The sequence below is a fragment of the Phocoena sinus genome, chromosome 9 (assembly GCF_008692025.1).
Source record: "Phocoena sinus isolate mPhoSin1 chromosome 9, mPhoSin1.pri, whole genome shotgun sequence".
Lineage (NCBI taxonomy): Eukaryota > Metazoa > Chordata > Mammalia > Artiodactyla > Phocoenidae > Phocoena > Phocoena sinus.
This window is the reverse complement of record NC_045771.1, coordinates 40955526-40971929: the sequence shown is the minus strand read 5'-3', so window position 1 is coordinate 40971929 and position 16404 is coordinate 40955526. Positions and strand designations below refer to the sequence as shown.

The following is a 16404-nucleotide window of genomic DNA, read 5'->3' as shown; positions in this document are numbered from 1 at the left end:
TGAAGGGTCTCTAGCCAGGAATTCAACTCTTCACAGAGTATGAAAACCGTGTTGCACAGCTTCTGGTCATTATAATCAACAGGGCATATAGTTTGTATACAGGCATTTCCCCCATTTTCAAAATAAAATCATTCTAAAAATAAGAATCTGCCTTCTGTCACCTTGAGAAGTACACATGCCCCTCCTTAGATGTTCCCATGATATTAGTATTAACTCAGACAACGCTGACCCCATCTTCCTACTGGGAAACCTACAAAGGCATGTCCATTTTGCAACTAAGAAACCATTAACTAAGAGGTCTCAGAAGAATAAGCAGCTTTGCTTTAAAAGCAAGTACTTTTCTGTGTTAGGACTAAACATAGAAGCCATATAGCCACTTCAGACTGAGATTTTAGAATGATTTCACCAGAAAAATCTGCTCCATTGGGATGCTGTGCTGAGAAGAAATGTGAGGCCCATGTGCCTTCTCAAAGGTGTTGTACTTTATTATCCTATAACAAACTGTTCTTCTTGCCTTGTTGGAGCAATGGCCCCTCTACTGTGGAAAACTTGAAAAGCTGACTATGATTTCCTTGCTTTCCAAAAAGCAAGGAAGGGAAGTGCCGTCTGCTGGGTGCATCCGCCGTGCCTGGCACAGTGCCAGATGCTCACAGATGGTCTCACAGGGCCCTGAAACAGCCGCAAAATAGAAGAGCGCCTGCCCAGTTTCACAGTGAGGAAGCTGACACCCAAATAGGTTAAATAACTGCCCCACTGGCCAGTTATTAATAAACGGCTTATTTTTAGTAAATGGCTTGGAAGTAGGCTGGAGGGCATTAAAATCTAGGCCCACTCAACTCCAGAAAGTTGTCACTTTTGGGGCACTGCCTACTGGGCACTGCCTACTCTGGGCACTGCCTACTCTGGAGCCATGAAATGAGAAATAGGAATCTCATATGAATTGAACTTTCCTTCAAGGAGATGCAAAAGATTACCCAAATCTCAAACTGCTTCTGAAGGAGGTAACAGGAAGGAGGTCAGGAAGGAGTTAACGGGCAAGATTATTCCTCCTTTGGAAGCACAGAGAGAATCTTGCACCAGGGCAGCTTCCAGCATCCAGAGCTTTCATGGCCAGACACGTGAGGTCCTCAACCAGCTTTCAGCGCTTTGCACAATGGCCTCTAGGTGGCACAATGAACATGTGTTTCCATCACTGCAGCTTGTCTCTTTCTGGTAACTGACGGTTAGTCAAAAGTGAAAATCACCGCTTGTGAAAGCAGCTGCATCATTTCTAGCATTAGAAATCATTACTGACTAGTCTTTCCAATTTCTCCATTCTCTGATACAAGATTGTGGCCTGGAAGAAGTTTCAGAGAAAGGACTAAATTGAAAACTCAAAAAAGAACAGGGGAAAAATTAAGGACATCGACACTCTCCTTTGGTTATTTTCTGTTCAAGGCCTTTGCTTTTTCTAAAACGACTTTTCATATCCTTGGAGTGGAGGCCACATAAGTACTAAAGGCCTTAAAACCACATCAAATTAACTTTCAGCTTAAAAATGCATTGTTTTTAATAAAGTACTCAAGAAGCAGAGCACTCATCTCACACTGAAAACTAAGACAGCAGGATATATACCCTAATAGCAGACGGTGGAAGGAATTGGAAGGAATTAACATCATGTTAAGACAGATGGAGCTCCATTGAAAAAAATCACTCAATTTGGCTCACGGGATATCCCAGCGATTTCACACAGGACCAGAGCATGAAAATAAAAGGAGGTTAATTCATACCTCCCACCCCCATTATGTCTATCCTTCCTAGGGACCTGTAATAACCCGAGAACCTGGGATAATCCGAGTCCCACCAAGTGGTCTTTCCCCAGCTTCCCTCTCTCCTCCATCCCTCATACACATGCCCAGGAAAACAAGTAATACTGTCCATTCTGAGATCCAACTGCCCCCAACAAAAACCACTAGGACCTGGGGTAAAGACACGTCAAGTCCAGGGATCAGTACTCATACAGAGATCATTTTGCATTTTCTACATAGTTCAAATGCACTAGAACTCCAGGTAAAATGGATCCAAGTAAAATCCAAGTAAAAAGGAAGTGGCAGTAACTCAGGTGCACCCTACAACCAGGCTCTCCACCAGGACAGAATATCAGGATGAAGGGGAAGTATTTTGAAATGTACACACCTTGGTCTCTTCCCTGGCCATTTTGATATGACTTGAGGGTAAGAGAGATTTTTGCTAAAAACTTTTTGCTAAAATTTAGAAAAATAGATTCAGCTAAAAGATCAAATGGAATGTCCAAGTCAAAATTTGGGATATGACAGTATAAAAATGATGTCATAATACTTCTGTAAAGCAAGTTGCAAAGCTAAATACAATGCTTCACGAGTATTCTTATTAGAAAAGACATGTTAAGACTACCAGTATAAAAGGAATAACATCAAATTACTAGGTTGCTTTTTTTTAGTTTAAGAAACATAGGAGAGGTTTATAAAACAGTTACTCTGATCTGCCGCCAGTTAAAGTGGAAATTACTCGATGTTTGTAGAAAGCAAATTGATGATGTTAAAAGCTTTAAAAATATATACCATAGAAATGCCAGTTCCACAGATTTACCCTAATAACATGAACATGGATGTACATAAATACTGGGTGGCAAAGATGTTAATTATGGACTTCTTGGTAATTTTTAAACACTCAGTAAAAGACCTTAGTTAAATAAACTGTAGTACATCCAAATAATAAAAACTCTTCAGCAATGAAAAACAACCCACGTACCTGATGTGGAAACATTTTCAAAGACAATTCCCATGAAAGACAAGGTTTCCCAAATAACAATAAGGCATGGATACCAATGTGTATAAATAAATATTAATATGTGTGTGTGTGTGAATTCAAGAAAAGCGCATTTGCAGTTATAAAATAATGCCTGAGTTGGAGGAACCAAGATGGCGGAGTAGAAGGAACTGCTCTCACTCCCTCTTACGAGAACACCAGACTCACAACTAGCTGCTGGACAATCATTGACAGGAAGACACTGGAGCTCACCAAAAAAGATACCCCACGTCCAAAGACCAAAAAAAGCCACAATGAGATGGTAGGAGGGGGTGCAATCGCAGTAAAATCAAATCCCATAACTGCTGGGTGGGTGACTCACAGACTGGAGAACACTTATACCACAGAAGTCCACCCACTCGAGTGAAGGTTCTGAGCCCCACATCAGGCTGCCCAACCAGGGGGTCTGGCAACGGGAGGAGGAATTCCTAGAGAATCAGACTTTGAAGGCTAGTGGGAATTGATTGCAGGACTTCGACAGGACTGGGGGAAACAGAGACTCCACTCTTGGAGAGCACACACAAAGTAGTGTGCACATCGGGACCCAGGGGAAGGAGCAGTGACCCCGGGGGAGACTGAACCAGACCTACCTGCTAGTGTTGGAGGGTCTCCTGCAGAGGCGGGGGGGTGGCTGTGGCTCACCCTGGAGACAAGGACACGGGCGGCAGAAGTTCTGGGAAGTACTCCTTGGCATGAGCCCTCCCAGAGTCTGTCATTAGCCCCACCAAAGAGCCCAGGTAGGCTCCAGTGTTGGGTTGCCTCAGGCCAAACAACCAACAGGGAGGGAACCCAGCCCCAACCATCAACAGTCAAGTGGATTAAAGTTTTACTGAGCTCTGCTCACCAGAGCAACACTCAGCTCTAACCACCACCAGTCCCTCCCATCAAGCACCAGTCCCTCCCATCAAGCCTCTTAGATAGCATCATCCACCAGAGGGCAAACAGCAGAAGCAAGAAGAACTACAGTCCTGCAGCCTGTGGAACAAAAACCACATTCACAGAAAGAAAGACAAGATGAAAAGGCAGAGGGCTATGGGCCAGATGAAGGAACAAGATAAAACCCCAGGAAAAACAACTAAATGAAGTGGAGATAGGCAACCTTCCAGAAAAAGAATTCAGAATAATGATAGTGAAGATGATCCAGGACCTCAGAAAAAGAATGGAGGCAAAGATCGAGAATATCCAAGAAATGTTTAACAAAGACCTAGAAGAATTAAAGAACAAACAAACAGAGATGAACAATACAATAACTGAAATGAAAACTACACTAGAAGGAATCAATAACTGAGGCAGAAGAACGGATAAGTGACCTGGAAGACAGAATGGTGGAATTCACTGCTGTGGAACAGACTAAAGAAAAAAGAATGAAAAGAAATGAAGACAGCCTAAGAGACCTCTGGGACAACATTAAACACAACAATATTCGCATTCTAGGGGTCCCAGAAGGAGAAGAGAGAGAGAAAGGACCAGAGGAAATATTTGAAGAGATTATAGTCAAAAACTTCCGTAACATGGGAAAGGAAATAACCACCCAAGTTCAGGAAGCCCAGAGAGTCCCATACAGGATAAACCCAAGGAGAAACATGCCGAGACACATAGTAATCAAACTGGCAAAAATTAAAGACAAAGAAAAATTATTGAAAGTAGCAAGGGAACCGTGTGCTAACACATATATATGGAATTTAAGAAAAAAAAATATCATGAAGATCCTAGGGGTAAGACAGGAATAAAGACACAGACCTACTAGAGAATGGACTTGAGGATATGGGGAGGGGGAAGGGTAAGGTGTGACAAATCGAGAGAGAGGCATGGACATATATACACTACCAAATGTAAGGTAGATAGCTAGTGGGAAGCAGCCTCATAGCACAGGGAGATCAGCTCAGTGCTTTGTGACTGCCTGGAGGGGTGTGATAGGGAGGGTGGGAGGGAGGGAGAAGCAAGAGGGAAGAGGTATGGGAACATATGTATATGTATAACTGATTCATTTTGTTGTAAAGCAGAAACCAACACACCATTGTAAAGCAATTATACTCCAATAAAAAAGTTAAAAAAAAAAAGTAGCAAGGGAAAAATGACAAATTACATACAAGGGAACTCCCATAAGGTTAACAGCTGATTTCTCGGGCAGAAACTCTACAAGCCAGAAGGGAGTGGCATGATATACTTAAAACGATGAAAGGGAAGAACATACAACCAAGATTACTCTACCTGGCAAGGATCTCATTCAGATTCGATGGAGAAATCAAAAGCTTTACAGACAAGCAAAAGCTAAGAGAATTCAGCACCACCAAATCAGCTCTACAACAAATGCTAAAGGAACTTCTCTAAGTGGGAAACACAAGAGAAGAAAAGGACCTACAGAAACAAACCCACAACAATTAAGAAAATGGTCCTAGGAACATACATATCGATAATTACCTTAAACATGAATGGATTAAATGCTCCAACCAAAACACACAGGCTTGCTGAATGGATACAAAAACAAGACTCATATATATGCTGTCTACAAGAGACCCACTTCAGACCTAGGGACACATACAGACTGAAAGTGAGGGGATGGAAAAAGATTCTATGCAAATGGAAATCAAAAGAAAGCTGGAGTAGCAATACTCATATCAGATAAAATAGACTTTAAAATAAAGAATGTTACAAGAGACAAGGAATGACACTACATAATGATCAAGGAATCAATCCAAGAAGAAGATATAACGATTATAAATATATATGCACCCAACACAGGAGCACGGCAATAGACAGGCAACTGCTAACAGCTATAAAAGAGGAAATCGACAGTAACACAGTAATAGTGGGAGACTTGAACACCTCACTTACACCAATGGACAGATCATCCAAAATGAGAATAAGGAAACACAACCTTTAAATGACACAATAGACCAGATAGATTTAATTGATATTTATGGGGCATTCCATCCAAAAGCAGCAGATTACACTTTCTTCTCAAGTGCACAGGGAACATTCTCCAGGATAGATCATATCTTGGATCACAAATCAAGCCTCAGTAAATTTAAGAAAACTGAAATCAAATCGAGCGTCTCTTCTGACCACAATGCTCTGAGATTAGAAATGAATTACAGGGAAAAAAACGTAAAAAACACAAACATATGGAGGCTAAACAATATGTTACTAAATAACCAAGAGATCACTGAAGAAATCAAAGAGGAAATCAAAAAATACCTAGAGACAAATGACAATGAAAACACGACGATCCAAAACCTATGGGACGCAGCAAAAGCATTTCTAAGAGGGAAGTTTATAGCTATACAAGCCTACCTCAGGAAACAAAAAAAATCTCAAGTAAACAATCTAACCTTACACCTAAAGGAACTAGAGAACAAAGAACAAACAAAACCCAAAGTTAGCAGAAGGAAAGAAATCATAAAGATCGGAGGAGAAATAAATGAAATAGAAACAAAGAAAACAATAGCAGAGATCAATAAAACTAAAAGCTGGTTCTTTGAGAAGATAAACAAAATTGATAAACCTTTAGCCAGACTCATCAAGAAAAAGAGGGAGAGGACTCAAATCAATAAAATTAGAAATGAAAAAGGAGAAGTTACAACAGACATCACAGAAATACAAAGCATCCTAAGAGACTACTACAAGCAACTCTATGCCAATAAAATGGACAACCTGGAAGAAATGGACAAATTCTTAGAAAGGTATAAGCTTCCAAGACTGAACCAGGAAGAAACAGAAAAAATGAACAGACCAATCACAAGTAATGAAATTGAAACTGCGATTAAAAATCTTCCAACAAACAAAAGTCCAGGACCAGATGACTTCACAGGTGAATTCTATCAAACATTTAGCGAAGAGCTAACACCTATCCTTCTCAAAATCTTCCAAAAAATAACAGAGGAAGGAACACTCCCAAACTCATTCTATGAGGCCACCATCACCCTGATACCAAAACCAGACAAAGATACTATGAAAAAAGAAAATTACAGACCAATATCACTGATGAATATAGATGTAAAAATCCTCAACAAAATACTAGCAAACAGAATGCAACAACACATTAAAAGGATCAAACACCATGATCAAGTGGGATTTATCCCAGGGATGCAAGGATTCTTCAATACATGCAAATCAATCCATGTGATACACCATATTAACAAACGTAAGAATAAAAACCATATGATCAACTCAACAGATGCAGAAAAAGCTTTTGACAAAATTCAACACCCGTTTATGATAAAAAACTCTCCAGAAAGTGGGCATACAGGGAACCTACCTCAACATAATAAAGGCCATATACGACAAACCCACAGCAAACAGCATTCTCAATAGTGAAAAACTGAAAGCATTTCCTCTAAGATCAGGAACAAGACAAGGATGTCCACTCTCACCACTATTATTCAACATAGTTTTGGAAGTCCTAGCCATGGGAATCAGAGAAGAGAAAGAAAAAAAGGAATACAAATTGGAAAAGAAAAAGTAAAATTGTCACTGTTTGCAGATGACATGATACTGTACATAGAGAATCCTAAAAATGCCACCAGAAAACTGCTAGTGCTAATCAATGAATTTGGTAAAGTTGTAGGATACAAAATTAATGCACAGAAATCTCTTGCATTCCTATACACTAATGATCAAAAATCTGAAAGAGAAATTATCGAAACACTCCCATTTACCATTGCAACAAAAAGAATAAAATACCTAGGAATAAACGTACCTAGGGAGACAGAAGACCTGTATACAGAAAACTATTAAGACACTGATGAAAGATATTAAAGATGATACCAACAGATGGAGAGATATACCATGTTCTTGGACTGGAAGAATCAATATTGTGAAAATGACTATACTACCCAAAGCAATCTACAGATTCAATGCAATCCCTAACAAATTACCAATGGCATTTTTTACGGAACTAGATCAAATCATCTTAAAATTTGTATGGAGACACAAAAGACCCCGAATAGCCAAAGCAGTCTTGAGGGAAAAAAACGGAGCTGGAGGAATCAGACTCCCTGACTTCAGACTATACTACAAAGCTACAGTAATCAAGACAATATGGTACTGACACAAAAACAGAAACATAGATCAATGGAAAAGGATAGAAAGCCCAGAGATAAACCCACGCACCTATGGTCAACTAATCTACGACAAAGGAGGCAAGGATATACAATGGAGAAAAGACAGTCTCTTCAATAAATGGTGCTAGGAAAACTGGACAGCTACATGTAAAAGAATGAAATTAGAACACTCCCTAACACCATACACAAAAATAAACTCAAAATGGATTTGAGACCTAAATGTAAGACCAGACACTATAAAACCCTTAGAGGAAAACATAGGAAGAACACTCTTAGACATAAATCACAGCAAGATCTTTTTTGATCCATCTCCTAGAGTAATGGAAATAGAAACAAAAATAAACAAATGGGACCTAATGAAACTTCAAAGCTTTTTCACAGCAAAGGAAACCATAAACAAGATGAAAAGACAACCCTCAGAATGGGAGAAAATATTTGCAAACGAATCAACAGACAAAGGATTAATCTCCAAAATATATAAACAGCTCATGCAGCTCAATATTAAAGAAACAAACAACCCAATCCAAAAATGGGCAGAAGACCTAAATAGACATTTCTCTAAATAAGACATACAGATGGCCAAAAAGCACATGAAAAGCTGCTCAATGTCACTAATTATTAGAGAAATTGAAATCAAAACTACAATGATGTGTCACCTCACACCAGTTAGAATGGGCATCATCAGAAAAATCTACAAACAACAAATGCTGGAGAGGGTGTTGAGAAACAGGAACTCTCTTGCACTGTTGGTGGGAATGTAAATTGGTACAGCCACTATGGAGAACAGTATGGAGGTTCCTTAAAAAATTAAAAATAGAATTACCATATGACCCAGCAATCCCACTACTGGGCATATACCCAGAGAAAACCGTAATTCAAAAAGACACAGGCACCCCAATGTTCATTGCAGCACTATTTACAATAGCCAGGTCATGGAAGCAACCTAAATGCCCATCGACAGACGAATGGATAAAGAAGATGTGGTACATATATACAATGGAATATTACTCAGCCATAAAAAGGAACGAAATTGAGTCATTTTATGAGACGTGGATGGGTCTAGAGACCGTCATACAGAGTGAAGTAAGTCAGAAAGAGAAAAACAAATATTGTATATTAACACATGTATGTCGAACCTAGAAAAATGGTACAGATGAACTGGTTTGCAGGGTAGAAGTTGAGACACAGATGTAGAGAACAGACGTATGGACACCAAGGAGGGAAAACCACGGTGGGATGGGGATGGTGGTGTGCTGAATTGGGCTATTGGGATTGACATGTGTACACTGATGTGTATAAAATTGATGACTAGTAAGAACCTGCAGTATAAAAAGACAAACAAAAACAACTAATACTAAACTTTCTTTGGGTTATTTGTATGGAAATATGTTAATATAAATGTTTCAGACATTACATGAAATTTCTAAAAATCTTATATGTTCTGGTATAATGTTATAAGTCATAATTCTAGTCATTACTTTAAAATGTATATCTCAGAAATAACTAAATTTCCTTGTCAATTGCATTATTATGAACTTTCATGAAATCTTTAACCGTGGTCATTTTTAAGTCTTTTGTCATTTACAGACAGTTCTGGGTGTACTCTGATCCTTTTGCAAAAATGTTGCTATAAAAGGTTTTCATCTTCAAGGAATTCATGGAAAAGACTCTGACAAGTACAGGTTTCTGGTAACGGACTGTACTGTTGAGCTGAATGAACAAGCATTTTCAGAACTCTAATGGGAAACTGATGAATTAATAAAAGTGCTAATAAAAGATCAAGATAAAAAAAAAAGCTCAAGATAAAAAAATTAATCACATGGGACTGAGTGAACTGATGAGAATGATTATAATTTTTGTGACTTTCTGTTTGAATAAAAAAAAATCCCATAAGGATTCAGAGGCAAAAAATACACAAATCAATTTTCACTGCAAAGGAGCTGTTACAGTGGAGGATTAGTGGACTTAATGTCAATATTATGACAATAGTATGAGTGTGTTTCGTGTTTGGTAATTGCAATCATTCTTGCTTTTGTTGTGGTCATCCACTTACAAGGCTTGGTGTCAGTTTATTTATCTCTTGTAAAAATAAAATACAATGTGTGTGTGTGAAAAAATAAAAAAATAATGCCTGGTGATTTCTAATCACTGAAGCCAGAAATCTCATTTATGATGCTTATGAAGGGGGTAAAAAAGAAACCCAAATTTACACCTTCAGAATTTGAGATTAATTAGCCAAAGGTCATATAGAAATATGATGGTGATAAAAGCAAGAATAGACCAGAAGTAGAAACAAAAACAGCAGTTTATATTCAGGACAAGCTGTCTTCTGATTTGCAAACTGAAAGAAAGAAAATCTAGGAGATATCATCATCCGTAGCAAGACAAAACTTTTAGGAAAATATAAACATGAATCAGATCGTGATTAAATTTCAGGAGACTCAATTTGATTTTGATACGAAATCGATGTATGTGAATAATCCAATCACTAGCCCAGTAATAAGATCCATCCCACAGTTGCCATCACCCATTTAATTCAAATAGAACCTTAAGCCTCTTGTGAAGTAGATTTAATGAAGTCTAGATGCTTTCCAAGCTAACTACTCTTGGTTACACTTAATCAGAACTGAATAAACAAACTCAGTATTAGTCACACTTGTGCAAGTTATTCCATTTCACTGCAGCCAGAAGAGATTTTCATGTGATCTTGTTTAAACCAGCTAAACATCTGGAAAATGTGGAAACTATTCTGTAAGGCACAAGAGGACCACACGCTTGGAGGAGACATCAGTTATGTGGCTGAGGTCAGGCCCCGGGATGCTGGAAGGAGAGCTTACCGGAGATGTCTTACTTACAATGAAGCCAAGTTTTTTATAATCCCGGGTGTACATGGACTTGCGCTTCTCCATGCTGCCGCTGCTGTTATTTGGTTCAGACTCTGCATCAAAAGCAATTCTTCGAAGTTCAAATATGATGTCCCGCTGAGCCTGAAGGGGTTAGGGAGAGAAAGTGGGAGGGGGAGAGAGAGCTGCCTTCACTGTGTGACGTTACATCTAGTCCCTCGTTCCCCAGGGTCTAAATGAATCACTGCATACAGGCAAAAGAAAAACAGATAAAAGGCAACCAATGTCCTAAGTTACAGCTCTGTATACTTCTTTTCCTCCTGCCACTCTCCCTGCTGGTCAGCCCTGGCTTTACTCCACAATTACCCTCACAGCCAAACCACTTAGAGCACTGATATCAATTGCCTCGTGAAGTTCTAAATGAGAGCCCCAAATATGATGGAAGGCTTGTGATTGGAAAAAAAAAAAAAAAATTAGAGGACCTAGGAGTCCTGTACTGTCAGAAACAAAGCAAGAGGCCCGTAAGGTTTATGAACAATATGTAAGTGACAAGGGATCCCTAACTCCACTGAGAAGTGACTTCATAGAAACAAACCTTAAAAATGGTTAAAATGGTAAATTTTCTGTAAGGCATATTTAACCACAATAAGAAAAAATGTATCTTTTAGATAAAAGGAGGCAATTTCCAAGCAGGGAGGGCTGTTTCACCCTAAGACACATTGCCTTTCGTACTAGAAGTAGTAAGACAGTCGCATCTCTCTGGGGTGATCGCACTTGGTCTTGCCAAAAGCGTGGGGCATGTTAGACAGCTGCTCGAAGCCTCTCCATCATTCCTAATCTCATGGCCTCACGCCATGAATGAAGTGCTGCGGTGGTTACACAGTTTGCATGTGCATCCACATCTGCTAGAGATCAGACCCTCACGTGCCAGTAATGAGTGTTTTCCTTTCCAAAGCTGCAGCGCTATTTAAGTTGAAAATGTGCTACAGCAGGGCTCCCAGCTGTTTCCTCTCACTCCGTCCTCACACAGTAAAGTTCCCCCAAAGCGTTTTGGATCGAGACTTAACTTTTCATGCACAACAACCAGAGACCTAGAGAGAATTATAGCAAAGAGACAACTGACAAAGATGTAAGCCCAGAAATCAGATGTAACCTGGGACCTCCACCCGTGGCACTGATCACTGGAGAATGGAAATTCCTCCTTCAGCCTGCAGAATCAATCTCACACAGAGCTACCAAGTGGCTAGGTGTTCTGGGAACCTGACTCCAAAGCTATCACCGTTGAAGGTATTGGGGCCAAGGGCCAATGTTTGCAGCCATGTGACGTCAAGCTTTCTTATCCAATAAAGAAAGAATATGCATGTGTTTGATGCATAATGAAATAATTCATTTATTTTATTCTCTGATCCTAGATTCACCTAAATTTTAAATCCATTCCCCTAAGTCCTGAGATGATAATAAAATAATATTATCATCATCTAAAACCTCCTGGTTTCCAAGTAGCCCAAGGAAAGACTTTTAATGACACTCTTCCCCTCATGTGCTTTTACCGTTGTCTAACCAGCACTCACCTGGTCCTGGGGATCCATCTTAGTCATCATCCTGTCTTCCAAAAGGTTAAAGGTTAGCACCTGCAGCACGTACAGCTGGTGTGCCATTTCATTGTTGATGGCCCGCTGAGCTCGGATGACATGCTAGGGAGATGGTTTACAAGTGAAATTTTTTTAAACAAAGGAAGAAAGAAAAAGCAAATAACCTAAGTTACCCCCCTGGTCATGATGCCAAGCAGAACCTCAGAAGTCCTTATTTGGAAGCATGGGGGAGGTAAGTGGGTGGAACCACCCTTCAGGAGAAAGATGAGCACACAGGTGACCCTGGAGCATTCCTTTACATCTCAGGGCCCAGTAAGGTTCCTGATCTTTAGGCCAGAAGTGGAGAAAAGACCTACTGTGTGCAGTGAAGAGTGGAGGTGGGGAAGAAAGTGGAAATTCGGTGGTGATTACATCCATATAAACCAAGAGAAGGTGTGCCTGAAATGAAAGCACCTTGAGAAGAACTGTGAATTTCTACAACAGAAGCACTCCTTGCCTGCAGTAGAGAAATGAACAGTGCATATGTATAGTAAGCAATTTTGCCATCATCTTAACCCTGCAACTGTCTCTGACAAGTGATCCCACTTCTCAACGGGGAAAAGTTTTAGAAGCATCACACAAAAGCAAAGTAACTATCAGGTTTGTAGTTAATTCACCGTGGAAACTGTACAGTAACTACTGTCACCACAATGCAGTGAGTCAATTCATATATATTACTTTTTACTCACCTGTTAACAATGAATTCTTTTTTTTTTTTTTTTTTGCGGTACGCGGGCCTCTCACTGTTGTGGCCTCTCCCATTGCAGAGCACAGGCTCCGGACGCGCAGGCTCAGTGGCCATGGGTCACGGGCCCAGCCGCTCCACGGCATGTGGGATCTTCCCAGACCGGGGCATGAACCCGTGTCCCCTGCATCGGCAGGCGGACTCTCAACCACTGCGCCACCAGGGAAGCCCAACAATGAATTCTTTTTAAAAAAAAATGACCCTTCCCCTTTGAAACAGAACCAAAATGGAACAAATATAAAAGGAGTGGCAGGAGACAGATATGGGGGCCTTCGCCCACACCAGGGTTGGGTTTGAAACGGGAGGTAGCATTTGGGTCTAAAATACATCCAATTTGTCAGAGGCCACTGTTGTGCCTTAAAACTGCCAACCAACCAGTCAAAGTGGTGAAACACCCGTTCAAATGAGTTATTTTGAACGTGCCAGACCCAACCACATCTTGCTGTCTCAAAGAACTTTCTCTGGGTGCTCCCCAACCTGACGTGCACCTGGACTCCTCAGCCAGCTCTGAGCACCATACCGAAATAAGCAATTGAAGAAGGAGGGGTGGGGTGAAGAATGAGGAATAGAAGGAAGTGGCTGAACCAAAATTATGGAGGTTGGGGGGTGGGACGCCAGGCAATGGGATGGGGGGAGAATCAAACCTCATATCTTCCAATCTTCCCAACAGAATGTTAATTCATAGTATATGTTGAGTATCCAAAGTGTATGGGTACTAGAGCATATGGGTATCTATTTTATTAGCAACTCAAAAGTATCTGCACTCCAGGTTACTGCCAGAGATTACCAACCTTGAACTTCTAGCCATCAAAATCTCATGTAAAAAGTCCCATTGAAACAAACTGATCTTTGAGACATGATGGCCACAGTCATTCCACCCACTCCATCTCTGGGTAATCTAACTCCAGCTGCCTTACCAAGGTGATACCAACAACAGGCTAAGACCTTAATTCCAAGTTTCTACTCCTTTATCTCCCCACTCTCCTCCCCTGCACAAACACCTTCACTGAACTATGCTTTAAAATCACTGCTTCAGGGGGCTTCCCTGGTGGCGTAGTGGTTAAGAATCTGCCTACCAATGCAGGGGACATGGGTTTGAGCCCTCATCTGGGAAGATCCCACATGCCACAGAACAACTAAGCCCATGCACCACAACTACTGAGCCTGCGCTCTAGAGCCTGTGAGCCACAACTACTGAGCCCACGTGCTGCAACTACTGAAGCCCACATGCCTAGAGCCTGTGCTCCACAACAAGAGAAGCCACGGCAATGAGAAGCCCACGCACCGCAACAAAGACCCAATGCAGCCAAAAATAAATAAATAAAATCACTGCTTCCACCTTTATTGAGAGCCAGTATAAAAAATAACCGTATTATGAATCCCTCTGTGATTTCTAAAAAGCCACTCTTGGACCAAGAATCTATTAGAATGTTCTAACAATACCCATTTCAGATTCCAGTTCCACGGGGCAAAATATGTCATCCCCCGAAGAACTGGGGTACCTCTTTTATCAAACAGTGAAAATTACACTCATATGGTTTCTCTTTATCCTTAACAGCCAGGAAGTTTAACATGAAACTTGATGACAAATTGTAGTCATTATTATTGGCTTTGGGTTCTAGAATATTTATTTTCTTTGCCCTCATAAGGTTTTTAATTTTTAAAGGCCTCATTGTATTGGAATGTGTGTGTGTGTGTGTGTGTGTGTGTGTGTGTGTGTGTGTAACTATAAGCTTGCAGAACTTCTTTTCAGAATTACACGAGCACTTTTTTTTTTTGGGGGGGGGGGGTAAGCAGAAGAATCAATCACACATGCTTCTCTCAGCCTTTGGTTAGAAGTCAAGTAGCAGATAAGGCCTCAGGAAATCTTGCTATTTGATTTATTTCTAAACATTCACAACATAACATGTAGAGCTTCTTTTCCACTGAGGTTTCAGGTCTTTTTTGCATCACAGTTAATGAGTGGGTTTCATGTCTGTCTTTCTTGCCTTTCTCTAGGAAAGGGGCCCAGGAAAAATGATGGTCGAAATTTCAGGACTTCTCTCAGAGTCTGATATGTTTCCAGCTAGTTTCCTCACTAAAAACAGTATAAGCTCATACTGGTGGAATTTTTAAAGTCAGGGAGCCCCTGATTTCCTTAAACGCAAAGCTAAAGCTTCAGTGAGTATAATAAACCTGCCCCACCGAGAGAGATTTCCAACCCTTCCTGCCAGAATGCGTTTCTCTCTAGAGCAGTTCCAGAGACGCTCTCCCTCCAATCATGAGGCCATTCCTGTGGGAGAGCTTTGTTTATTCCATTTCCAAAAGCACACTTTTTCCTCCTTTCTAGTTACTACTGCTTCACCACAGAAGCAAGTCACAGAACAAATCACAAAACCAAGCCAAAAGAGGAGATGAATAAATACACCAGACCATTCCTTCCCAACAAGGTGGTCACAGCACATAGGTACTCACTGTTAAGATGATGGAACGCAGTTGCTTCTGAGCCAAAATATTCGCCATCTCCTGTGGAAGAAAAACACACGGCCAGAAAAGCTTTGGTTAGAAAGATACATTTCTACATAGCCCCAGATGACTCTGTCCTGGGGCGTGCTTCAAAATTGGATATCAGCAGTATTTCTTAACAAAGAAAGGACCCAAGTGGATAGTAGTATTCGAATTACTTTTTGAATGTTGTTTAGATAACAAAGCAGTAGCCAACAGCAAAGGAAGGATATCTGGCACCTGCAAATTTCTTTTCTTTGTTTTCTTGGGAATTTCCTCCTTCCAGGAAAAGGTAAGTGCTGAATAAAAATCAAACACTCCAAATGAAAGCAATGGCTCCCCACTGGAACGGCTCATCAGATTTTATTAGACTGTGTATGTGCAGAGTTTTTACTACAAGGCAACATAACACCTGCACAGAGGAGATTTCAATACTAGAGAGCCATCACTTTAAAGGTCTAAGACTTCTAAAAGCCATTTCATCTTAATCTGTGCAAAACCAAAGAGTGAGTAGTACGTACCCGAGGCCTTAATAGTCTATGCAAATGAACTGAGTGAAGTTTTAGCAAAGGACAAACATCTGGGCAGATGCAAAGCCCTAGGGGCCGCACTCAGCATTCCTGGGCCTCAACTCTGCAGGCTGTGCTTTGTGCTTTGGCCTGCCTGACTGGCATAGAGGATTTGCAGGTGATTTTATTAAATGAAATGATTCACAGATGCCCTTTCTGAATATTGTCAAACAGGTACTACGGGGAAATGAAATAGTTGAACACAATCTTGGTACAAACATCCCAAAGGAAAAATACTGCTCA

At 40.5% G+C, this 16404-nt stretch overlaps 1 protein-coding gene across 2 annotated transcripts in view; it reads right to left on the bottom strand.

Annotated features, from left to right (window-relative positions):
- ELMO1 (engulfment and cell motility 1) overlaps positions 1–16404 on the bottom strand; it is a 578694-nt gene that overhangs the window by 359012 nt on the left and 203278 nt on the right. For both annotated transcript variants that reach the window (XM_032642958.1, XM_032642959.1), the window contains 3 exons: positions 15563–15613; positions 12304–12426; positions 10745–10876 (listed from right to left, as the gene is read on the bottom strand). In XM_032642958.1, coding sequence (XP_032498849.1) covers positions 10745–10876; positions 12304–12426; positions 15563–15613 — 306 coding nt within the window. The remainder of the gene's footprint in view (positions 1–10744; positions 10877–12303; positions 12427–15562; positions 15614–16404) is intronic.